Source organism: Orbicella franksi, chromosome 14 (assembly GCF_964199315.1).
Source record: "Orbicella franksi chromosome 14, jaOrbFran1.1, whole genome shotgun sequence".
NCBI classification, from domain to species: Eukaryota; Metazoa; Cnidaria; class Anthozoa; order Scleractinia; family Merulinidae; genus Orbicella; species Orbicella franksi.
Window position 1 is genome coordinate 3,684,686 of NC_138158.1, and position 25,336 is coordinate 3,710,021.

A 25,336-nucleotide genomic window follows, 5' to 3' on the forward strand; every position below is an offset into this window, starting at 1 on the left:
ATGGCTAAGTTTGTTAAAGAGGAAGGTGTGGCATTAGAGAATCACGTGATAGCAACCGTAACAGCTGCTGACCCGATAAAATGTCGCTGGGATTGCGTGGACACACCTCGCTGTTTCTCTGTGAACGTGCGAAAACTGGGAGAATCAGGACGAATCACGTGTGAGCTCAACAATTCTAGCAAAACCGCTGACCCACAAGATTTGATACAAAGCGCGGGATCTCAGTATCATCAAATGGCGGTGAGGGAAACAGTCTTATGTTAGTCACGTAACTCTGCCTTGTACATTAGTTATGAAAACTGAGAGGTTTATATCTAGACAATGTGGTTGTCCACTATTTGATGATGACTTACTGTACGTAATTCTCAAGACCTTAATTCTCAATATAAGCACATTAAAGACCCTTTAAAATTACGGGGATAAATACGATTCTAGTGCAGTGGGTAGTGCTAGCGCCCTGTAGGGGTGGGTGGGGCAGCATTCGTCCTATCATAAACGAGTAGCACTGGGGACGCGACTACCCCGGGGGGGGGGGGCACTGCCATATATGGGCTATATAGGTATGTGCCGCTGTGAAGGGTATGGTTTTCAAGCAGTTTACTCTAGAATAGGGTATATAAATCAGAGCGTTTGGGTCTCGAATAGGGTATCATTTTTCACAAAACTGACTAGTTGGTTGAAGATTTTATCTAGACAAAGGAAGCCAGGAATTGCCACTCAAAAATATAAAAAACTCAAATCAGCAGGTTTAAATTTACGCAAATCAGCCTCAACAGTGTCGATAGATGGGGGATTTGGGGAGTTTACTCTAGTATAGGGTAGCAAAATTCAGCTGAACTAGCTCTGGTATAGGCTAAGGGTTCTAGGGTCCCAGCGGCACATCCCCACCCAGAAATTCCCAAAGTACCTCCCCCGGGGCGACTGCCTGTTGCATGTACCTCAAAACAAGCATGGCGTCTTGTGTCGTGCCTTCAAATCCAAACACTAAAGGACCTAAAGGAACGCACCTTAAGATTTAAACCTAGTTAAATTGATAACAATATAATGTTCTTCTCGAAAATCATTGACCATTTTGATTGTTTGCTTTGACTTCAGGAGGTTGAACATTGTACAGCGGAGAAGTGTATCTACAAAGATGGTAAGGTGTTTACATGTTACTGTGACACTAAAAGGACTTTTGTATGTGCATATGATGGGGAAATCATTTTGCAGCAGAAATCTAAAAACACTAACAACTCAATTGTACTTCAGCTTATGTTTATGATCTTGGCAAGATTGCCTTTTCTGATGCATTGCTTTGATTTGCTTTACACAAGTTGAATTGTTTTAGGGAGTTTTTTTTACTAGGGTCCACCTGTTTAAATTCTGATCTCTTCACGATGATTTTATACACATATATATATTTTTTTAAAACCCTGAATAAAGTCCTGTATGTAAGTCCTGTATGTATGTTTTCTCACCCTTTTCACTCCTACATGTACTTGGTGGGATCTTCAACTAGGATCATCATACTTCCATATTATTAAGAAAACATTCGCACTGAAGTTACTTTTTTATAATACACTAAGTTTTCTTATTACTCATCCTCATATCTCGATGTATACTACAAATTGTGTTCCCAAGCTCCCCAGAAAGCCTTGGAACAGAAATTTCTAATTTGTTACCTTTGACATTGGCTTCCAATTTGTCACTAAACTACAAACCTGTGAGGCTAAATAACGTATAATTGATTTAGAATTAAATGAACAGTTTTCAATCGAGTATCAAAAGTAATCAGGCAATTACTTTGGTTTTGGTTTTGGTTTTACTACGGTTTGAGATTGGCTGAGTAACTAGTCTGATTGGTAAGTATTTGGTTTGGTTTTGGTTTTACGATGCTCAAATGAAAAGTGCTCTATGCAATACACAAATTAGAATTATTACATGACATTAAAAAACTTAGGTTTATTCATTTGTTGGATGTTTATGCAGCTCTACCTGATGGCTGGTATAGATTTGGTTCCAAACTCCTTAAATTGGTTCTTGGGGGAAAGACTTGGAATGGTGCCACATTATCTTGTCAGTCAATTGGTGGAGAACTGGTGTCAATCAACAACGAAGATGAAAATGAGTTTATCTTTCATTTACTTGACCAAGTTCAAGCAAACATAGCAAGTTAGTATGAGATACTGTGTCTGTAAAATAACACTGAACTCAAAAAGTTTCATCCAATCAGCTGCTTATATTAGCAAGAATAATTATATAATAACGTTTAATTTGCTGTTATTTAACTAATTCCTTGGGTAATAGAACTTAAATATAACTCACAAAGGTTGTTACGACCTCCTTAATTAGCGAAAAGACAGAGACCTAAATTTACAAATCCATGAAGAATTAAGTGTGGTGACTAAAGTGATTGTGAACTACTGGTATGTATTTACTCGTTATTACGAGGGATAAGCCAACAAAATTTTTCCTACTGCCCCCCTGTGTGTCAATAGTTTGACAACAAATCATGATCAGAGGACCCATCCCGTCTTACATGAACAACTGAACTGCATTTGAATGTTGCTGTTATTTTTATCTAGGTAATTCTTTCGAGCACCCTTCTGTAAACCACTCTACTGTGATGTTGGTATCCTCATTAAAGATTACCACTACTACTACTACTATGACTGTAAAATGAAAAAATTGGCTGTGGTCAGTTGACATTTTTAACCGATGTTTAATTTTTTTTAAAAAAAATTAAGGTAATGGCCCGGCAGGCGTTGTTAATCATTGGATTCTGGATGGAACTGATTCTGATGTTAGGTGAGCAGAACTGCATTTGAATGCCATTTGCAAATTAAAGTTAATTGTTCATTATAAAGATTGCTTGATGTTAGTTTTTCTGTTCAAAAGTTCCGTGATTGATCAACTCCCCTTACCCATCAAGGTTGTTTTTTCTTACATGTACTAATTTAATTTTCTCCACTCACTGGGCCCACTGTATTACATCATTGTAATTGCTAGTAGATCATGGTTTTTCTTAATCCTGTAGGCGCAATATAGAGAGAATTTACCTGAGTAATATAGCAATTATTGTCTTGTATTGGCAAGACAAGAGGACAATTAAACTATCTAGATGAGAGTGAGTGCTTGAACTGTTTTCATAAGTCAATGTATATTATAATATCCTGTAGTGACTAAACAACAGTTTTTTTATTAGCGTGGTCTAATTAACTTGAGATGGACTCGTTCATTTGGACTTGCCACCTTTACTGCAATGTAAAGCGCATGTAGAGACATCATGAATGAAACAGGCTGTTTGTCTCACAGTCCTCGGAATTCCTACAAACTAAGAAGCTTTTCTTTGTTCTTTAAACAGTCTCATTGATGGAGCGAGGTATGAAGAGGAAGATGGTGTGAAGTCCTTGTACTTGAATGGCTCAGGTTCACACGCTACAACCCCTGCTGTGGACTTTAATGCCATAGAAAGTTTCACCATCGCCAGCTGGGTAAAACTGCAGGATCCACCCACTCATCCATCAACTATTTACGGCTATTGGGGTCCTGCCGAAGCTCATTTCCTTTTCGATGCCCATGCCGATGGAAAACTTCGTTTCATGGTAGAAAATAACCAAGGAACAATCGAACCATCTCTTAATGCAGGGTGAGATATAGAAGATTCAACTCTTTGACAGATCATTTTTGTGCAAGCTATAAATAAAACGAAAAACCACTCCTGTATGAATGTTGCTGATTTCTCTCCAAGAACCAACATTAGAACAAAGTTTTCAGGTCTATTTACAATATTCCTTTCTTCATTTAGTGTCTCCAGTTAGCACTGTGCAGTGCTAGGCATATCATTAGTAGAATTCTAATTGAACAATAATGCAAATGCTGCAATGTGATTGGCTGTGTGATTGTACACTATCAGGGATTACTGTGCAGTGGCCAGAGTCGTCTAGGAAATGGCGACGTGTTTTCGTTTTTCCAAAGTTTTGAAGGAATGAAAAAGAGTTCAACACCAACATAGCCGCTGTGACGTCATGTGAAACACTCTGTAGGCAAAGTAACAATAATTCATATGTTTTAACAGGCTTCCTCCAATTGATAAGTGGTTTCATGCCGCTGTGGTCTGGAAAAAAAGCTCAAAAGCGGTTTTCTTGTTAATTGATGGTCGCTTGGTTGGGAACCAGGCCACTGTGCCGACCTACATAACATTCCAGGATAGTTTCCCTTCGTCTTATGATATTGGGCTAAAGAGGGACATCGCCAACACATCATTAAGGGGACACTTGAGAGACTTGATGATTTTTGGAAGAGATCTCACTGGTGAAGAGCTAGCTGATATGGCAGGTGAATAACTAACCTTAAATAAATGGGCAATTTAAAATACAAGACTAACACTAAGTGAATTTGAAAAAGGCTGAGAACTACGTCATCAACTTAAAATTTTTAGATACTTTCGGCCCAGCCTTACTTCTTTAATGGTTTTCCACTATATTTTAAAATTCCTGCGTCGGTTTTTTTACGCAAGCAACTATCAATGATTATGTTGAGATTTCCTTTGGTTTTAATGGTAACTGTCTTTCTCTCAACTCAGTTAAACAGTTACTTCATTCATACGACCTAGTCTTTCAGTTCCATTTTTGCTTCATCGGACGTAATTAGTCCAATTCTGGTCCCTTCTCTGTCACGTAACGCTACGCTCTTGGGAGAGGGGCCCTCTGCCAAGAGCATTGTGCGACAGAGAGGGCCGGAACTGCGCTGTATCTGAAAAGAGGGGTTTTTTTTTTTTTCATTCTTATTTTTCCACTCGAAAGTAGTAAGGTCCACTTTAATATGTGCATTAATCGTTTACAGATCCATTTGGGGGAGTATGGATCGGTCTGAATGACGTCACTTCGGAAGGAACATTCATTTGGCCTGACGGTACTCACGTGACCTACACTAAGTGGGCTTCCAGTCTATCACACAACCAGAATGATAACCACGACTGCGTGAGAATGACGGTTGATAGGGGGGCTTGGGACGACACTAGCTGTGGAAAAGTACTCCCATTTGTTTGTGAAAAGAAAATCTAAACTGTCTGTCAACTCGAACTGATCAAAGAGAAAGCAAGATTTTGACTTAAGTAATGATAACCAACAGTGTAAGGTTTTCTCATTTCACCCGCTTGCCTTAGCTTGACACTGTCGCCTTCTACTCAAGGCTTCAAGAGGGAAGGTCCATGTTATATTTCTCACAATGACGTAATTAATTTGAGCTTAACAACCCGACGCTTGCTTAGAGGATTCATTTAAGACTGTCCACTGCGCGCGCCGTTCTTTTCGTCCTTCTCGCCAAAAACACCGCTTAACGTTTCAAATTTCCGAAATCCCCCAGTTTCAAGTTAAAGGCGGTTTTCGCATCGTGAAAAGTTAAGCCTAAATTTTTCATGTTTGTCGTTTGAAATCCGTGCTGTCTTACCGTGAGCTCCTTTAAAAGTTACGACGGTCACTGACACGGGCATACAACATTTAATAATCGTTCTCCCCTAGTTCATCGACTCGTTATTTGATTCACCCCACCGGTCGTTTTTGATTGATTGAGTTGGTGCCGCGGAATTCTAAACCAATCGTTAAGCAGAGTAGGGGAAAACTAAAGTAACTTCAGATAATTCAGATTAGTTTAAACACTCAATTAAAAGAAACCACTCCATTTCCGCAAGTGCGAAAAAGCAAGCAATTTTTTTTTTCAAAATCTTGACTACACTTTAACATATAAGCATGTAATCTGCACGTTTTTCACAAGTTATGTAAGATCGATGATACTACAGGTCAAAATTGTTTCCAACAGTTTACGCACAGCCAGAAGGTCAGTGAGTTCAGTGCAGCTTTACCCAGGCCCTGCAAAAAAGACAAACAAACAAACAAAAAACAACAACAACAAAAAAAACAGCAGTTAAATTATTCGAAAACATGAAAAGGGGAATCATTTTCTAGCCTGAGATCCCAGTAGCCCCTAGTGAGCACTGTAAAGTAAACGGAATTCTTATAGATTGGGTTCGTTACTCAGAAGTTTGTCCCATTCATTTACAGATATTATCCTATGTATATAAAAGAGCTCGCATATAACTTGTTTATTGTATTCCTTATATTCTATAACATCACCAAATGTTCTAGTATACTACTTATTACTTACTGGTCACTATGTGTTCTGTTTTGTATGTGCGTGCACCGTCCTAAACTTGTATAACTTTGTGAAATATTTCTGAGACCCAGGGAAAATGAAACTTGTTGTTGCTATAGACACGGACTGCACATCGGTGGCTGCTCTGCGCATGAGCGAAGAGAGGCTTGAAAGTACAATAGGATTGACTTTTTTTGGTCTCACTTAAGGTATTCAGGACGAAACGCCATTTTGTTCAGCCGCCAAGGTATCATTTAGAGTTTCACTCGAAGAAATAAAAAAAAAAATTTTGTCATTCATGCATGTCCATTCCGAAGTGGTATGAGCTCAGTCACGGTTTGCGCATATTGAAAAGTTTAGCCTCAATTTTTCAAGTTCGTCGTTTGTAATCCGTGTCAATCTTCTTCATCCTTAGCCATCCTTGTTCCTTTATGGTTTATCATTATATCTTTGGTGTTTTTCTATCTTAGTAAACTATTATTTTCAGGTTTCCTACCATTTAAAGGTAATTTTGTATGTGGCCAAAATAACTCAAAATACCGTGACGCCACGCCCAGGTCAGTCTCCTTTAGGGATTTGATTCAAATGTTCTCGACCTATAAAAGGTTTTAGGGATGTTAAAGGCCCATAAGCTTTGAACTGAAAATCAGTAACAAACCCTGTCCTTTTACTAACCTCTTAGCTTGAAGAGATCCAACTGAAGTCTTTCCTCGCTACAGTCATCTTTCCACATGATGGCAGAAACTCCTTGTTTTGGCCATCCTTGATATGGATGCACACAGAATCCAGATGCTTTGTGTCTTAAGGTTTTATGAGAGGTCCTACGGTACCAGATATAGACATGTTACTAACGTCATTCTAGCTTATGAAACGCTCTTTGCAATTTACTTGCAGTACTTGCAAAAAAATTCGGACGATTTTAATTTCGGACAAAGACGGTGTCTGAAAATAAAACCGTCCGCAATTTTTAAGCGTCCGAAATATTTATAGTACAGTATAACACTTTGAGTAGCTCCAAAGCCCTAAGTTTCCTTTATGCCGAGCTTTATGGAGCGAACTCTAGTTGAGACACTGCTTCACATGCGTCACGGCTTGATATTACTTCGTGTTCTTTGCTCGTCGTTGTATCCGTAAAATCTTGAGGGTGGAGTAAAACTACCATCTTTAATTATGATGTTGTTTGAGTCTAATTCGTGTTTTGTAGGGGTAAATTTACTTTAACTATGTTTCAGCAACGTGTCCGAAATTATTGTCCTAAATGAGACAAAAAGCGTCCGAAAATTAAACTTCCGAAAAAAACGTCCGACATTTTTTGCAGGTAATGTAAATAGTTCAGTGAATGATGAAACAGTGAAATTCGCAGCACTGTCGATTTCGCGACTTCCGCGTTCGGTCCACCAGAAAAGCGAGATTCCGAGTTGCTACAGATTCGGAAACGTAGCTGCCTTGTACGTCGCACAAGTTGTTCATGATCAGCCTAGAAATACTCCTTTCTAGACTCCATGCATTTGTTGAAAAGGAATTGGGGGAATTTAATGATACATCACGATAATTTGACCTAATTTATCAACTTCTTTATTATCGTGGCCTGCAAGCTTCACTTGCATTCAAATCAAACTTGGTAATTTAGGAAGTTCAATTTCAAAGTTTTGTTACCTTTGAAACCTGGACGCCTCCGGAGGGCAAGTGCTGGATACGACAAGGGGCGTTTCCCAGGTAGCTGTTCCGCCTGCAGGGAGAGCAAGGGAATCACTCCATTAGTCCCTTGGTTGTCATGTTACATGGGAAGATAACGACTGCTGTATTGAATCGCTTTAGCGAGCGTTAGAGATACAATTCAAATGTCTGAAATTTAGGGAAGGAAATTAATGGCATAGTTAGGTTCTGGTCATAAATTCAACGGTTAATTGGATAGAGAAAATTTTATGGCGAGTCGATATTTTCTACCAAGACTTTGTTGTTGTTTATAGTGGTCAATACGTTTAGCTACACGTAGCTAGTTCACAGGCAAGCCACTTTAAATGAAGGAAACAAATACATCAACTAAACGTAATAGGTTTAAAAATCCCAACCGGTGGGAGGCAGACCAGTTGGCTATTTACGAGCATGACCGAGGAGTTGAACTATGATCTACCGAGAAACAACTCCAGCTAAGTGGTCAGAGCGGGACTTGAACCTGCGATTTCCGGATTTCAAGTCCTGCGCCCTAACCACTCGGCCACGCTGCCTCCTCCTTTATTTCATGAATCGACCAACAGTGTTGTTACTCCTGCGGTGCAGTTCCCCATCCAGGTACCACCTTTTACTTCACCCAGATTCGCAATTAGCCAATCAGACGCAGTATGCACTGATGTCCTGATCATATCCTGCCATATCACGTCATTGACCTTTAAAAACAAACAAACAAACAAATGCATACTGACCCAGAGGACACACTCTCTTTCCGCTACACTTATGAGTGAGAATATCATTGTAGTAAGTAAACTCCATGTAGTCTTTAGAACACTCTGGTGTGTCCTTCATGTAAACAAGTCGCGTATTATCTGCTGGATTGCAGTTACCACTTTCAGGTTGGAGACAAAAACTGCCCCCGCTAGATCTGATAGGACTTTCTGCAAAAGAACGAAGCGTTAGGGTAGATAACTAAGAGACAGTTCATGTCCAAGAAGGGACTAAGAAAGCATCGTCACTGTAAAATCATGGTTGATTTTAGCCTTTTCATATATAAGTCGTCATTCAGGTTAGTTATAATCTCTCACTGGTTGAGGGGGAGGGTAACCCGGAACACTGCAATAGATTAACATCCCATTTACGTGGAAGTAGAAATACTACTAGTCCCTTAACACTGCAAAAACCAAGATAAGCGATATTAGAAACAGTGGCCTGATGCAGACTTTTGTGGTTTCCGTCACGGCAACTCTAACTGTTACGTCAATAAACTCAGAGAGCAACGTTGATACACAAGAAAAAGTATCCATGGTTCACTTAGCAAATTTTAAACGCGTTTAAGTTTTCGTGTGAACGGCACGATGTTTATAAACTATCTTTCGTAAACTATCTTACTTGGGCAGACCATACACCCCTTCTCTTGCTTAGTAACCACGCCACTGCTACAGGGTTCCCCGCCACATCTAGGAGCAGGATTATTACATTGCCTGACACGTGTCTGTACACCTCTGACACACATTCTACTGCAGCTTGACCAGGGAGTCCATTCTGATAACCCTCCATTAACTGCATGCAAAAGGAAAGGATAAACAGAACATAAATAGTATTTTAAAGGATTTCTGCTCCGAAGTGTTGTTATTCGTTTTTTCTACATCAAAAGGAAAGGAAACTGACCGTTAGGCGACTTTCAAACTTCAAAATTTTTCAATGAACCCATGAGTGTGTGTGTACAACTGCAAGTTTCAAATCACAATTCAATAAAGTAGGGCGTTTAATGCTACATTTAGAAATGATGAGGTGATAGTTTCGGCTTTCGGCCTCATCAACTATCACCTCATAGAAATCTCCGGCTCATGATCTAATTGTTAAATAGGAATCAAAACAGCGTCGAACGCTGACAGGTAAATTGTGTTCCATGAATGGTTGTTTGCGGTATCAGTACACTCACCTGGGTTACGACTCTGGTCACAGTCATCTTCGTTCACCCAGTACCAGATCACACCAGGATTCGCCATGACACCGTAGATCCAAGGCGCTGGATTATTCGATTTTTTCTCGGAGATAATCGATCCCCAGTCGGAATAATCCGAGTGAGTGGAGGTTGTTAGTAAGCTCTGCCTCGCACCCAGCCAGGGCATGCGCTTTTCAAGCGAGTCTTCCCAGTTGTAACGCCATTGGTTGAAACGTTTCACCAAAGTGACACCTGTTTGTTCGTTGGTTTGACTGACAAAGCTATCAAACCATAAAATGACACTTACATCACATAGCACACAAAAACGGATGAAATCTCATTTATTCCTGTATTAAGTAAAAGCTCAATTCTACTTTGGCTAAGTCAATAGCTTTCTCGCTTGGAGTTATGTTGCTGTTTTATCCTTGCTGATAGAGCGGATTTAAATCGAGTGTCGTATAACCAAAACCAAGGTGATTACTTTAGCCAATCACAAACGCCACGGACAATGCAGTGAACCAATCAAAACTTGAAATAGTGACATGTAACTGACGTAAAGCGCGGGAAAACGTTTGCGAAAGCTAAGAGTCTCGATTGGATTTTACTTCTGATTGGATGAAAAAGTGGCGCGAGTTTTCTAAACCAATCGTGTAGCGTAGATGATGCAAAACGGATTACCTTTCATCACTCAAATTAGTATTGCTTAAGTAATACAGTTCCTTTCATACTAGCGGAAAATATTGCTAGAAGGTTTGACCGAATATTTTGCAAAACTCTTAAACCTGCTGCTAAAAAGTTATCTCGGAAAACTAATACCTGTATTTGATTGGAGCAGTCCAAACCCCGCCCCAGTGTCCTCTCTTGTAAGCTTCCAAGCGGTATTTGAACGTTTTGCCGCCACTCAAAGCTTTAATCTGGTCAGCGTAGCCTAATATGGAGTAATCCCTTGATAGCGAAGGTCTTGTGGGATTCTTTAGTTTGACCTCGTCCTTTTTCCAACCGTTAGAAGCACTGGTAACTAGTAGGGTGTAAGCTCCTTGCTCTGATGTCATATCGCAGTACACCGGCAAGTACTCATGGGCGTTCTTACGAATCATGTAAAGTCCGTCTCTCAATGACGTCTTGCTTCCATGATTTTTTACTTTGATTTCATTGCAGGATCTCCTACGAAAACAATAAGACTGCGGTTAAGTGACCATTGCAGTGTCTTCTTCAGGGAGAGTTGCAAACTGGTTGTCGCTTCATTGTTTGGACTCTAGAGTTAAGCGGTTCTAGTTCTATGAGTTGTGATTTGCTGCCGTGTTTTGTTTTGGTGTACAAAATTTATTTACTTCAAACAAGAGATTACAAGCTTTAAACTTATAGCAACAAAGATAGAGAAACACCAAAAAAGAGAAAATAAAACAAAAGGATGGCACAAGGATTGTTAACTTTGGGTAAGATTACAATCCACTATAAAAAAGCGCGCTTGAAATTTTCTTTTCCGTGACCCACTTCGGTGTTTTCCTTACCAGGTTCCCTCGCGCAGCCAGAGTCGTTTCACCCCAGTTCTTTGTCGACTTATCCCCTTTGTTGAATCCATCACAATCGCACCACTCAAGTCAGCTTCATTTTCAGCGCTCGTCAAAATTGCATCACCGGAAGTGGTCAAATACGGTAGTTTTCCTGTGGACATAACTTTACTGTCATCCCAGCGTCCCTGCTGGGAAACTAAATCCACGCATGCTTTGTATGATCGACCGGAAGTGATCGTGCAACCAGCCTTAGCTGTCCAGAGGCCTTCCCAAGATTTCGCGCCATCTTCCTCGATACGATACTAGAAATTAGAAAGATTTAGACTCAACAATTTAAGCAGTAAAGCGGGTCGATACGGCGCGGGACATAACCAATCAAAGAGCCAGATTTTAAACACGTGACGAAACGGACTAGTTTTAAGGCCGCGCGGCTTTATGATTGGTTGCCTTATATCAATCCACTTTTGTTACTCTACATATACGTGGCAGATTGCCTTTCTATACCTTCTATTTTTCTCCATGGTAACGCAAAATGTTTTGAAATATCTTTAAAGAACTCGAGATAAGGTTTAATAATAAGAGGAAGACAAATAACTTGGCATAAAGTTTTAATGTTAACTGACACGAGAAAACGCGCACTATCTACTTTATTTTACAATCAGTTCTCTCGCGTTGCTCTAACTGTAAAGTCTTTACCTGAAAATGTTTCATGTTTGTAATCTTGTCAGCCATTTCTAATATAGAGAAATCAGCAGTCAATGATGGACTGTCCGTGTTCCTCGATTTCACGTTATCTCGTGTCCATCCGTTGTCAGTTGCGCTTGTCAACACAAGCGTCCAGCCGCCGCCATGCTCATTGAATTTACAAAAGGTTTGAATTTTACGGTCTCCAGGCTTGATAGTGTAGATGCCATCTGTAAGAGCAAGAAATCCCAAAGAACAATGCCAATAAACAATGATGAACGTGTGCATATTTCTGGTTCTTACATTTTCCCTCTCAGGTGTAAAATTCCGATATTTTTTTTAACATCAACTTCAATCTTCTCGGGATTATAACACAAATAATAAGAGGTCTTCATGTTATCGCAATCATGGATTTAATAATTCAAAGTATTGTGCACACAGTCATAGACTATCACATGCGTTAATTTCATTGTCTTGCACGTAAATATGACGTCGCTCTATCAGTCTGGCGGATGGAGGACGTGGAAAGAGGTGCGGGCCACTGCCATCGACAGAACAGCGTGGAGACAGAGTGAGAAGGCCTTAGTGAAGGAGCAAAATATCAGTCGAACTAATATACAGTTACTCAAGCAATTCAAATCTTAGCTTTCAAAATGTGCAATGATACCTGTTACTGGTTTATTCTCTGTTGCTCTTAACTGCATTTCAGCACAGGACCTAGGGAGGCCAGTGAAGCTCTGTTCTCTGATCCAGTACCATATGTTTACTGGGTGCTGTTCAACGTCGGTGCCGTCCAACCAAGGTGCGGGAAAGAAAATTTTGGAGTTGGCTGTCGCAAATGATATAGAGTGAAATAAGTCAGTAACCAGGATCAATAGAACTAAGTAGAGCCTAACTCCGTTGTAAATCGCGGGTCATAATCCTTTATCAGCCCCAGGGAGGGATAGCGCGTCCGCCAATACCCTCCAACGCACCCGGAAATTACGCATGCGAGTGGCTATCAGGATCGGAAGACAACAAAGCAAAGGAGTCCGATTTGTCAACTATAAGGAAATAATCATTGAGTTAGAGTTCTGGTGAATCAAAGCCGTGGTCGGTAAGTTGTTTTTGAGATGCAGTCCGTTCATCTTTAAAACTACTTCAGCGCCCGCAGATAACTCGCTCTCTCCAGTTTCTCAGGCGTAACCGGTTAACTGTACTGTAAGAGGTCAAATTGGGTCAAACTGACAACCAATAAGATTAGAGCATGTTGTAATTATTTTGATTAACGACCAAATGGGAACCATTACAAGTATGCAGGTAGTACCTACACTACCTCAGGGAGTGGTCACCCCTGCCTTGCATAGACCTATTGCGACCAGGATCGGTTAAAAGTGAACAAAAACGGTCGAAAAATACTTTCATTTGCTGTTTGATGGTTAACTTTCGTCAATTTCAGCCGGCTTGACCAGCTTCCAGGGGTTTCTTAGCCCAGTGACTGTTGGGAGTGTCTGTACCGGTGTTGCAAACTGATATCAAATGCTGAGTGTTCAATCAATTTGAAGCCTGAACTTTTTTTAGGCTTCCTTTAAAACTACCGTGACCACAGTTGTTTCACTGAGGAGATCTCTTTCTGTTTAAAGCACTTTCTCCGTTAAGGGATTAAGAATTTAGCCACTTTGACACTAATGTTTATCGTTGTGTCTTATACTTACCGATCACAGTCAAAGTTCTTTGCATCATTAGCCTTACTGATCAAATTTCTTTACGTCTTTAACCTTACCGATCAAGGTTCCCCACTGGCGATCCCCAGTTGCGTTCTTTGAAGTGGTTAGTTTTGCGTCGGATATCCAAGGCATTCTTTTTTCGATTCCATAATCGTCGTATTTCCACTTGTCAAATGCTTTCATCAATTCGACATTTGTCTGCTTGTTGTTAGTTGTTACGAACGAGTAGCTTCTTGGAGCACGCCAGATTCCACCCCAACGACCTCAATAATATTACAGAAATGCCGCAGTTTTTAGAAACTTACGTCACGCTACACATTGTCAATATAAACTTGCCTATTCTCACAAGGGATACATCATTACATCTCCGCCAGAAATATGATAAAGAATTACAAACAACAACATGAACGATAACACCAACACACCAAGCAAGAATGAAATAGGAGCGACTGAAGGTCGCTAGACCGTAACGGAAAGTTGATTGACAGCTACGCTGACTACAGTGAGTTCCTATGCTGTGTTATGAACAACCGGTACACAGTGGTATTTCCAAGAGAGGTTCAGTTTTATGATCATGTTTTACTAGTATTGATTACTTTAATGCAGCTCATTTAGAGTGCATGAAGAAGGCAGAGAAAGTATAAAGAAAACTACTCTTCGCCCTCAGGCACTCTCCTCTAAAAATAGAGAAAACTTCGAGCCGTAGGCGAGGTTTTTTCTTTACACTTATTCCGTGACATTTCATGCTCACCTCACCTTCCTTACATGCTTCATAACAGAACAACGCAAGGTTAAGGCTTTCATACGTGTCATTATGTGAGGATGTTCACACTGCAGACATAACGACATAACGTACTTCTTAAGTCGCTATGTCGTTATGTTTATGTCGTTATGTCACTAGTGTGAACTAGCCTAACAAGGTCCTCGCTTACCTCTCTCGTTGGCTTCTATTCGATACTCAAACCAATCTCCACCCACGTTCAGACAGTCCTTGATGAAATCCGCTTTGTAAAGAATGGAGAAATCTCCGTTTAAAGTTGGCTTATTCTCATTTCTCTTTCTGACGTTCTTGGCTGTCCACGTATTTGTGTGGCTCGTGACCAATAGTGTCCAACCTCCACCGTCACGTGACATGTCGCAGTAAGTGTTCACCGGTCCCTTTCCGTCAGGATTGATAGTGTACATTCCATCCGGAAACTGGACGCCAGTTTCTTTTCCCAGAGAGAGGAGGTGGTGACAAGAATGAACCTCTGTAGCAGGAAGAAGGGAAGAGTTAAGGAGGGAGAATTATTTTTTGAGGAGGGGAGGGGGGCCAATTTTCTGGCGCGTAAAATTTTATCGCACCTTTAGGTTGTGCATGTTTCTTTGGAGGTGGGCAATAGCTTGTACCTAGAATTTTTTTTAACATCAAAAACAGAACCTGGATAGTAGGAAACATTTGCTCGAGTTTGTCCCATGGCTCACCTTGCACGATTGCAGTTTTTGCTGTGCAAGAATTTTAGTTCAATAGGAGTAGCACTGAGGTCGCTGTTGTAAACACGTCATGTGTGTAAGCAATGATTTTCGACCTCTTGCTTTTTCGCAGATCGAGAAGCGAAGATCATATCTCGATGTAGGGAACAAAACTGAGGTTTTCCTTTCGTCAAAATGAACTGATTCGATCACTGCACGCTATGAAACAAGAAATTACAATAGAACTCAGTTAAAGGAGCTCGGTCACGGTATTTTGAGCTATTTTGGCCACGTAAAAAATTACCTATAAATTGAAGGAAACCTGAAAATAATAGTTGGCTAAGATAGAAAAACACCAAAGAGATAATAATAAACCACAACGCAACAAAGATGGTTGAGGATGGAGAAGATTGACATGGATTACAAACAACGAATTTAGCCTGAACTTTTCAAGAGCTCCTTAAAGTATGTGAGCTTAACTATTGTACAGTATCGTTCTTGATTCTGTTTGATAGCATGGTTGCTTTCTTTCCCTTTCCATCCTTTTGCAATATTACAGTTGCTTACCTGGACATTTCTTATTGTTACATGGTGCCTCTTGAATTCTTTCGCCATCACAGTCTCGTCCTCCGTATGCCGGTGCTGGGTTGTCACAGAACCGCTGTCTGGTCTTTTTTTCTTCTCCACACACTCTCAAACACTTGGTCCATTTTGACCATGCGCCCCATCGGCCACTGCGAACTTGTTTTGCTAAAAAGTGGTTGAGAAGATTTTATTTTAGTCCGGTTGTGTTTTTCGTACTACAATAATGTGCTGTACATTTTATTGTTGATTGCATATGGTCAGTACTCAAGAGAAGAAGATACGGTGGCAGTGGCTTGGTCGATGCACCGCCCTCACAGATAGAAGTGTAGCAGTTTTCGTAGGCTTATAACGCTTTTGCTTGTTAGCAGCTGTTATAAGATGACCAAGCGTTAGTCGGACAAGAACCCCGGGCATGTTATTCGTAGTCGGACAAGAATCCGGCTGTTATCAAGTGATGATTACATCGTACCTCACCTGAAGGCTATAAACAAACGGTTGTATGATGCTAGATCCAGTCCATTTTTCTATTGAAAAAATGTCTTTATTTTTTCCGTTCAAATATAGGTTACGATTCTTGCAGTTAGCTATCAAGCTAAACATAGTTTTGTCAAGTACATTTAGTTTATCCTGTGACCATTTGAAAACCCGTGTGTTGTTCTTGTTTTACCTGTTTGGCAAGCAGTCTCTGGGTCCAAATTCCCTCGACATTTGCATTTTCCCTTGCTTGTACAAACCTGGTTTAATGACACATATATTTTATTAATCTTTAAATCTGGCCGCATCATCTCATAAACGCATACCATATGAATGAACTTTTTGGTAGCCCAGTGAGGTAATCGAATTCAAACTTTAGAGCCTCGAAAGCCTTGAGAGTTGTTAGTCGATAAGTAGCTCTCTAGTCTAGTCTATCGCGGCGTTTTCTTAGTTTGTCAACTGTCTAGAGGATGGACGGTAGAGAGGGAGCAAAGATCGTCATCGTTTTCGAAAAGCTCCGTTTTCAAAATGTTTTCCATCCACACTTAAACACAAAGCTGACGTTTTCAAATTCCTCCGATTTGAAGAGCGTTTTCGAAAAGCTCTCCCTGGAAACTTCGAAAATTTTCTCCCTAGAACGGCAATGCTGAGTTTTCAAATTTCTCCGGTGTAGTGTGGACGAGGCCTAAGTGCCTCAGTTAGAGGACTAGATCGTACGTTACCATGATCAGAATCAGAATGAGTTACAGTATGTCAACACATCCAATAAGTTAATTTGCACATTTGAAAATTACAAACTATTAACACATCTTCTCACCCCTTTTCCCGAGCATTCCAAACCATTACTGGCCTTTGGACACTGCTTAGAAACCAGTTCATCTACACTAGTGCATCGATTTGCCACACAAACCTATGGTAAGTCAAAAGACATGGTGATGTTTATTCTCAAGTATAGTATATGACCGTTTCAAACAAGGTTATACTACATCCTTAAAGACATGGCAATGAATTAACGTTTAGTTTTGGTATAGTTGGTGTTCAAATACGATATTCTTTAAGGTTAGCTTTGGGAATTATAATTTTAGGGTGTACTGAGTTCGTTACCTTATTGACTCCACACACTGTTCCATCTTTGACCATACCAACAAGTTCGTTTCCAGTACCTCCTTTACGAGACGCCGCGCTGCAATCAAAACGGGATAATGTCACAAATGTGTATAGTACAGCATGACTGATAAACAAACAAGCGAACTGCTCAAAGAACATTACTTAATCGTAATTAAAGCGCTAGTTACTCGAAACTGCTTGTTGATACTCTGTTAGCTTCAGAACTTTAACAGGGAGCTATTTCTTGCTGACTGTGAAATGGGAAACTTTTATTCATACCTGCATTTCTCTCCAGTAGGTAAAACTTTTAATTCGTAGTAACTCCCATAGTCCACCACGGGCCTCGTTCTTGTCGCTGAATAGCACTGCAGCTGACCGCATTTAGCATTTCTGCAGATTCACAACAACATGTAAGCGATAAATTCTGTAATAAGTTCGTCTCGTTACCCTCGGTGTAAATAAATAAAATGGAGTGACGCGTGGAAGAATATAATATCAGAAATGTTAAATTCAGTTTAAGTTTAATCGTTGGCAGAGTGTTTCATGAGTCATGAAAATTGTCATCCTCGGAGACCTAGGGGGCAGTCAGCGGGGTCGGGAGAAATTGAAAAGGGACTGGGCCCCCCGGGAGGGGTTCCCATATGGAATGGTCGGGGATGCTCCTCGTCTCCCCTAGGGGTATAAATCACGGATCCTGGCCCCACTTGGGCTGTTCATGACGAAACGCCGCTATATTTAGCTGTCAAAGTATCTTTTTGGGTGCACTCGAAGAAATGATAATTTAAAAAAAAAAAATTCTTATTTCCGTTTTCAGGCCACGCCCAGATTGTTCTCTTTTGGGGGTTTAATTCAAATTTTCCGATTAGCATCCCCGACCTTTTCACATGGGAGTCCACCCCCCCCCCCTCGGGGATTAGGTCTCCCAGGAAAGAATGCATCGTCAAAACTTAGGAGGTTTTTGCTTGCTAGCATTGTTTTTCACTACTTTTAAAGTCACTGGGAGATCTTTTACACACAAGTTAATTACGCGGCGTTTTGTTGACCTTGGAATTCTATTGAGATAAGTAAATCCTGCTACTCACTCTCTACCACGACATGGAAGATTTGTCCTTGGACTACAGCTACCAAAGCCCTGGGCATCACCATTCAGTTTTTCGTAACAAGCAGAGGGAGCATTTGAAGCTTCTGTAAAATACATTTATGACTTAAGATACAATTTATCAATCGAAACCATTTAAAAATACTAGGGAATACGCATGTGAGAAATATATTTCTTAATTACCTAGGATTGATAAATTTTAATTTTCATTTAAACTAAACATTATTGACGTATTCAAGTGTCGTAAAACCAAAACCAAACAAGTTACTCACGTACTAGACTACTCAGCCATTCAAACCATAATAAAACCAAAATCAAACCAAAACAATATAATAACCTGATTACCTTTGACACTCAATTAAAAACCGCTCTAAGTATACTGTAAAAGGTGGTCATTGTGGCGTCAATAACTTTTTAGTTAATACTGTATACCATGTACTGCATATACGGCTTTATCGCACTATTAGCACGTCAATGCCTTAAAAGTTCTAGAATTCAAGATCAGAAGAAAGTATTTTTTGGTGTTTGTGATTCCTCACTTGATGAACATTGGGTGGTTGTGTGTCTTTGACCTTTTTTACTCGTTGAAAAAGCTTAGTTTACGCTGTAAATCTAGATGATTTTTTATTGGTATTAGCTTGTACAATGCAAGTTTACGTTAATTCCAAGAAGAACTGCTTCGAGAGGATTTCGTTCAGTTTGAAATTTGTCCCGAAAAAGAAATGATGATTGTCAAAAACAACGACATACAAGTCTCGCATGAACTTATTACCCTCCTTATTATCCTACCTGGTCCCCACAAATCTCGGCATTGTGTATCAGCTGACGGTACACACTTTCCACGGTAGCAAACTAACTGAAAACATAAATAGTTTGGAAAAACGTTTTTTCAACACTTGTTAAAATAAGAAATGTATTAAAATGGTTAATGGTTTCAAATACCTTTCACTGTAACATTTGAACAGTAATTGGAAATAACGTGGTCGACTAGTGAGATTACGGAACATTTTGCTGATGTAAAACTTTGAAGGCAAAAGACCATATAACATAGAATTAGACCGCTTTGTTTGTTTGTTTTTTTGTTTGTTTGTTTGTTTATTGATGGATCTGTACAGTCATAACGCTACAAAGACAGTCAAGCTACAACTTATGGATATCAGCCTTCTGAAGAACAACACTGTAATAAACACTCACTGAAGTTCGAGGTTTACTCGACCACACAGTCCACCGCTGACCATCCAGACTGTACTGCAAAGAGAAAGCTGTGACATCACCGGTATCAGTTCCTCTTTGAAGGATCGCTGATACTTTTTTAGCCTGAAATTCAATCAGTTTAAAAGAAGAGAGTTTACCATCAGCATATCCAAACTTTTCTTCTAGAATTAGATTAGGAAATATTTCTACTCGGCTATGTGTAAAATTCATTCGTACCTTCCCCAGGTCAATCTGGACAAACTGGTTTTTGTCTTTTTTGGCTGCGCACCAACCTCTAGCGCTGTTCAACCTCGCCTCATTAGCTGGGTAACCTGGCAAGCTGCTGGATGCTGAGATGCGGTTGTCAGGGACAGATTGGCTATCTGCCACGCCCAAGGAAAGCAAGCAATCTGATGTTTTAAAAACAAATCTTTAGTTACGCCATAAAAACCGGTTCCTACCTGATCTGTAAATGCATGTAATCGTCACATATTTATTCATCATGCTCTACCACAAATCCCTGAATCTGATAAGCTCTTCCCACACAACTATTTGATGATACAGTCAGCATGTATTGCCCTGACGTGTGGCCACAATCAGTAATAACATTAACCAATTACTTGTAGCATAGATTATCCTTGATTTATTAGTTGTTGCGTTGTTATATCCACTATTTGAAAAGTCAATAATGAGCCCCATTCATGAAACTCTCACCAATTGTTAATTAGAGATTACAAACAATCATTTTAGTGCTGAAATCCTTCTTCATTTGGTGTTGTTTTCTTGTGGAATTCTTACCCTGTGCCAAGAAATGAAATGCGAGTCTTTCTTCGTCACAGCCCGCCCATAAAATAAGTTTGACACCGTCACTCGCTGCACCGCCGTTGGGATGCACACAAAATCCGCTAGCCACATGACGAAGTGATTTTCCTGAAAATTATGAAGTGTTACATTTTAATAAATCAACTTGAGGCATGTAAAAGTAATTTTCTAGTTGGCAGTTTAAGTTACCGCCTGGCGGAATGACAGCGATCAACGGACTGACTGACTGTCTGTCTGGTCAACTGACTGACTACCTGACTGACTGACACATTGGCTCACTGTCCTCACTGACTGACTGGCTGACTTACTATCTGAAGGACTGATGAACAGACACGGACCAAGTGAGTGTATGATCAGTGTGTGTCTGAGTAAGTGACTAAAGGGACTGACTGACTGAAAGACGGACAGACAGAGAGACAGACAGACAGACAGGCAAACAGACGGAATAAGTGAGTGCTCAATCCGTGTCTGAGTGAGTGACGGAAGTGACTGACAGCCTTTCAATCAAAATTTTTAAACTAAACCTACGTGTTGTTCGTTCAAACTTGGACTGTTCTTTGTCACAATTTCCACTGATGACTAATGGAACTCCATATCCGCCTTGCCCTCCTTTTGGACAGATCTTCTTCCGGCTGCAATGATGACTTAGCACTCCATCTGGCGATAGAAGGAACTTGGTAGATGCCCCTTGACATTGTCCTGGTTTTCTGTAAAATAACTCCGTTCCATCTGCAGAAGGGCAGGATGACAAACCCTGTGGCTTCACGCACAGATTACCAAAGCCTTGTATTGTAGTAGCAGTTCTCCGAGAAACTGAAATAGTATCAACCACAATACACGGCGTTATCTTTTCAGTCAAAAGAGCATATGATCCCATCATTGTTTGCAAACAGTATTTTTTTATTTGACATTTATTTAATAGCACAGGCTGCTTATCGCGAAAGCTGTATGGCATTTGCACTTAGTTTTTTATAAAACAAAATTAGGCTCGTGGAGAAAAATAATAGCAAGAATAAGCACAAAAATGAAGAAAAGAAAGAAAAAAAAGCAGTTACGAAGCGATTGATTGGGAGATTAAAGACTGTACAGAATAAAACAAGTTTACATTAAGTTGGAAGTTGATTCTAGGAACTTGATTTAAAAGGCAGTCAATTTTTCTCCTATCAGATGGGGAAAGCCATTTATCTTCCAACAAGCGTGCAGCGGAGGCAAACAATGATTCACGCAGAGCAGCAAAACTTGGGCAGTACAAAAACTGGTGTTTGGCATCTTCAGTAGCAGCATCATACAGAGCAAAACGAGATCACAGATACAAAATAATATCTCTTAAAAAGCTCATATTTTAAGGTGTGATCCTCTTTATTTTTGGTTTATATGACTATCGGGTTGCTCTGTGCTTTGGATTCCTAAAGAATACCTGTGAATTTATTCGTAAGTTGTTTGCATTACCAGAAGTTCTTGCTTCACAACCAAGTAGGTCCATTTTCATACACAGGCCCCTCTCCCAGTACTGCGGGTCAATTCTGACGTGTCGTGCTATAATTGGCTGCGGCAGCTTCGTCATCTTCCCATCTTCAACGTACTTCCCCTGGAGTAGCTTGAAATGGCATTGTAACGTAAGAAAAATCAATGTGAATATCGAGTAGCTCATCCGCCAAATCAGAGGAGGCAGTAACAAAGGTTATGTGTCTAACGTTTGGGTTAATACTTCACAGTCACGTTGCCACAATGCCGACTTCGAATTTCACCGGTTTCATTTAAGTTGCTGAAGCACACATATTTCTGACCGTTTTAAGGACGTTCGCGCGAAAATTTTCCAGTCGATAGATTTTTTTAATTTTTATTGCAAGTCAGGTAATGAGTTACTTGTGTCAGAAATGAAAACAAAATTGAGGGTCACCGACTTCGTTTCAGAGATAAAGCGTGTGGAAAACTACCCTGATTTTGAAAAATTGGCGCACGTAATTCAGCATGGTGTACAGCGGTTTATAGTTAAAAATATCGAAGGTGAGTCAACGGAGGCAAACGATGTTAGTCATATTCTATAGAAGTGGGTCTGTTACGTAAATAATTCCAAATGTTACCAACGTTTTCACAAAACTTAACCCTTCAAGAGACATTTAAAACCGCCGCACAGATAAACGAAGAGCTAAAAAGAACGCAATTTGATTGTGCATTTTGCAAAAAATTCAAACTTCTAGTCGATAGATTTTCTTCTTCTTTCGCTAAACGTAGAAAATCGGTAGAGGAAATGATGCATCAAAAGAAAAATAGGGGTCACCGAACGTCCAAGATCGTTAAATCCAGACAAAGCTATAGCAATGGCCATCTGCCTTGTCATTTTTCATTTTATTACTTAGCGCGCGCTCTCATGCATGACGTGGCGTGTGAATTTGCGTGCGCAGCAAGGATGCCAGAAACAATTAGCGCGAACGTCCTTAAGCAAGAAAATGCCACATGATGGAAATCTTATGAAAGGCAAATGTTATGGCACGGAGTCACAGTGTTGGTAGAAATTTGTGATGTTTCATTATTCTACATTACCCCCAGGCTACCAGTTGTACAATTGAGCATTACGGTACCTCTGGCTCCGCCTCACAGGAACTTCCGTCTTTGATATAGTCATCTGGAGGACACTATAATCAGAATTAAATTAAATTTGAATTGAAAAAAGTCTTACCTAAATTTCACTCATGATATGACTACTGAAATTATGTTACAGTGCCTTCTAAAGAGGTTGTTTTTAAAGAAACATACGAAACTCAAAGTTTTGTGTCATCACAAAAGCTTTCCTTTCGCAAAGGAAGAAATCGAACGGCGTGAAAACGGAAAAAAGACACAAACACGCAGAGATAATCATATTTATCTCTTAACTAGTATTTTGTACGTACCTGAGCAGATTTTCCAGTGCAATACTCTTCGACATCACACTCTCCGCTGCTTTTACGACATAATGTTCCAAGCGGAGAGAACTGTAAAAACACATGCAGAGCCATCAATGTCGACATTGGAAAGATCAACAACTATTTTCTCCTCACAGTACCAATGCATTGCCAAGCAGACAGGTAATGAGAATTGAGAAAATCATCAACCAGGAGATGTCTTGATGTAATACCAAATTCTCATCAGTAACATTAAAAGTGATTTATGGCGATCTCTGAGGAGAGTTGATATTTTGAGCTACGCACCTGACACTTCTGACAGCACGTATGAAGTGCGTCACTACACTGAGAAGATTTCTTCAATCGACAGTTGTTTGGGTTACAACACGGATCTCGTACTTTGCATTCCTGCAGTTAATTGAAAATTAGAACTTCGAATTAGCAACAGTTACCTCTAACAAAGTTTGCTGCTGCCGGTTCTATTTTTCAATTTCCCATGTAACGTGTCAACCGATTGGTAGGAGGTTTCTTTGGCTATGAGCAAACCATCGAACCAAGATCTTGGAGAAACTTTTACGATTTATTATCTTCCAAATAAAAACGTAACTTCGATGCCATGTTTAGGCAGGTAAATTTAGGGTTCTGTTTGAGATGTCGATCTTGAAGGTCACGCCTAGCTATATTTGGCAAGTTCTGGAAACAAAATTGCTTTCTTCCCAATCTTCTCTCAAAAAACTCGGTGTTCAAATGAGGAAAAAGAGGCCTGGGACGATCTTCTGAAAAGAGGTAGATATTGTTTGCTATCGCTCGTCAGCGACGGTTAGTACATCTTGGAAAGTTCAGCCTAAATTTTTCAAGTTCGTCGTTTGTAATCCGTGTTTATCTTCCCCATTCTTAACCATTCTTGTTTCTCTATGGTTCATTATTATCTCTTTCTTCTTCTTCTTTTTTTTTTTGTCTTATCTTAGTAAACTATCATTTTCAGGCTTTCTTCAATTTAAAGGTAATTTGAACGCGGTCAAAATAACTCAAAATAACGTCACTGAGCTCCTCTAAGTTCTAATAAGGCGAAAATGTTTGCGCACGCGCGCACACTGTTTACCTCTGGCGTCCCGCAGTCGCACTCTTCACCAGGCTCTGGCATTCCATTCCCACACTTGTACTCGGGGTTTACGTTCTGCAAAACAAAGAGACATACTTGAGTAGTTGTTACTGATGATATAAAGGGTTTTCTTGTTAACTGTCATCTCAGTTGTGTTTCATACAGCCGAGAACTTCCAAAAAGTGACGATCAGCCAACTTCTGCTTACATTTTCTTACAGACCAGCAAATAATGGTAAAGAGGAACAGTAGGCCAGTTGCCGTTTGTCTCTGTGTCAAAATGAGTCTTCGCGCGAAATCATTCATTTGAAGATATGTTTCGCCTACATGTTCATTTTCATACAAAGCAAACTCATTCTGATATGAAAGGTTTTGCACCGGGACTCGTTTTGAAACAGAGGCACAAGGTAATTCGGAAGTGGCCTGCTGATAGGGGAGCCATTTGATACATCACCGGATTTTCGGAATAGATTTCAAAAGAAATATAAGGCAATAAGAAAATTAAACGATTCTGAGCACCTTCTTTGGCAAGTTGAAAAGACAGCTGTCGTCAATCGAGGTCATGTTGTGTAAGTTACAGTCGGAAAATCCGGGAACTCGAGTCCTATGGGGGAAAATGAAAGTACGGGATTAGATTAGCAGGAAGAAAAATGAAACGAACAGCGAATAAAATTTAAAAAAAAAACAAGGAAAATTCAAACAACTCACTTAAAAGATCCCATGACACATCCACGTGGAGAAAGGCATTTACATGATGGCCAAACTGCAATTGCAGAAAAATATCGTTTGCTTGCAGTCATGGTCACGGTCTCTTGCAAGAGACGATGATCTCTTTTTGCTTGGTATAATTATATAAGTTACATAGAGCATTCTTACTGAAAATTCGGATAAAAACGTTTGTTTTTTTTTTTGCTCTGACTTTAGAAGCAAGTAGGTAAATTTGTAATATTGATGAATTATAA

The 25,336-nt window shown here is 40.0% G+C and overlaps 3 protein-coding genes across 3 annotated transcripts in view; 2 read left to right on the forward strand and 1 right to left on the reverse strand.

The window, feature by feature from the left end:
• LOC145468719 (uncharacterized) lies at positions 1-6,780 on the forward strand. Its single transcript, XM_081452420.1, has 7 exons — positions 1-240; positions 1,096-1,138; positions 1,915-2,154; positions 2,730-2,790; positions 3,347-3,631; positions 4,061-4,320; positions 4,828-6,780. The coding sequence occupies exons 1-7, from the start codon at positions 1-3 to the stop codon at positions 5,046-5,048; spliced, it is 1,350 nt and encodes a 449-aa protein (XP_081308546.1). The 3' UTR covers positions 5,049-6,780.
• Positions 1-25,336, forward strand: part of LOC145467895 (uncharacterized) — a 195,093-nt gene that overhangs the window by 143,829 nt on the left and 25,928 nt on the right. The window lies entirely within an intron of this gene.
• LOC145468720 (uncharacterized) overlaps positions 5,791-25,336 on the reverse strand; it is a 26,051-nt gene continuing 6,505 nt past the window's right edge. The window contains exons 15-43 of the mRNA XM_081452421.1: positions 25,083-25,137; positions 24,894-24,978; positions 24,376-24,450; positions 23,580-23,681; positions 23,283-23,363; positions 22,974-23,027; positions 21,771-21,988; positions 20,920-21,335; positions 20,368-20,499; positions 19,570-19,979; positions 19,165-19,231; positions 18,359-18,461; positions 17,556-17,666; positions 17,274-17,352; positions 16,987-17,079; positions 16,363-16,429; positions 15,678-15,860; positions 14,591-14,908; positions 13,715-13,921; positions 12,627-12,781; positions 11,965-12,264; positions 11,266-11,570; positions 10,571-10,918; positions 9,752-10,035; positions 9,199-9,369; positions 8,559-8,747; positions 7,792-7,864; positions 6,811-6,956; positions 5,791-5,852 (exon numbers count right to left, since the gene is read on the reverse strand). Coding sequence (XP_081308547.1) covers positions 5,842-5,852; positions 6,811-6,956; positions 7,792-7,864; positions 8,559-8,747; positions 9,199-9,369; positions 9,752-10,035; positions 10,571-10,918; positions 11,266-11,570; positions 11,965-12,264; positions 12,627-12,781; positions 13,715-13,921; positions 14,591-14,908; positions 15,678-15,860; positions 16,363-16,429; positions 16,987-17,079; positions 17,274-17,352; positions 17,556-17,666; positions 18,359-18,461; positions 19,165-19,231; positions 19,570-19,979; positions 20,368-20,499; positions 20,920-21,335; positions 21,771-21,988; positions 22,974-23,027; positions 23,283-23,363; positions 23,580-23,681; positions 24,376-24,450; positions 24,894-24,978; positions 25,083-25,137 — 4,838 coding nt within the window. The 3' untranslated portion in view covers positions 5,791-5,841. The remainder of the gene's footprint in view (positions 5,853-6,810; positions 6,957-7,791; positions 7,865-8,558; positions 8,748-9,198; positions 9,370-9,751; positions 10,036-10,570; positions 10,919-11,265; positions 11,571-11,964; positions 12,265-12,626; positions 12,782-13,714; positions 13,922-14,590; positions 14,909-15,677; positions 15,861-16,362; positions 16,430-16,986; positions 17,080-17,273; positions 17,353-17,555; positions 17,667-18,358; positions 18,462-19,164; positions 19,232-19,569; positions 19,980-20,367; positions 20,500-20,919; positions 21,336-21,770; positions 21,989-22,973; positions 23,028-23,282; positions 23,364-23,579; positions 23,682-24,375; positions 24,451-24,893; positions 24,979-25,082; positions 25,138-25,336) is intronic.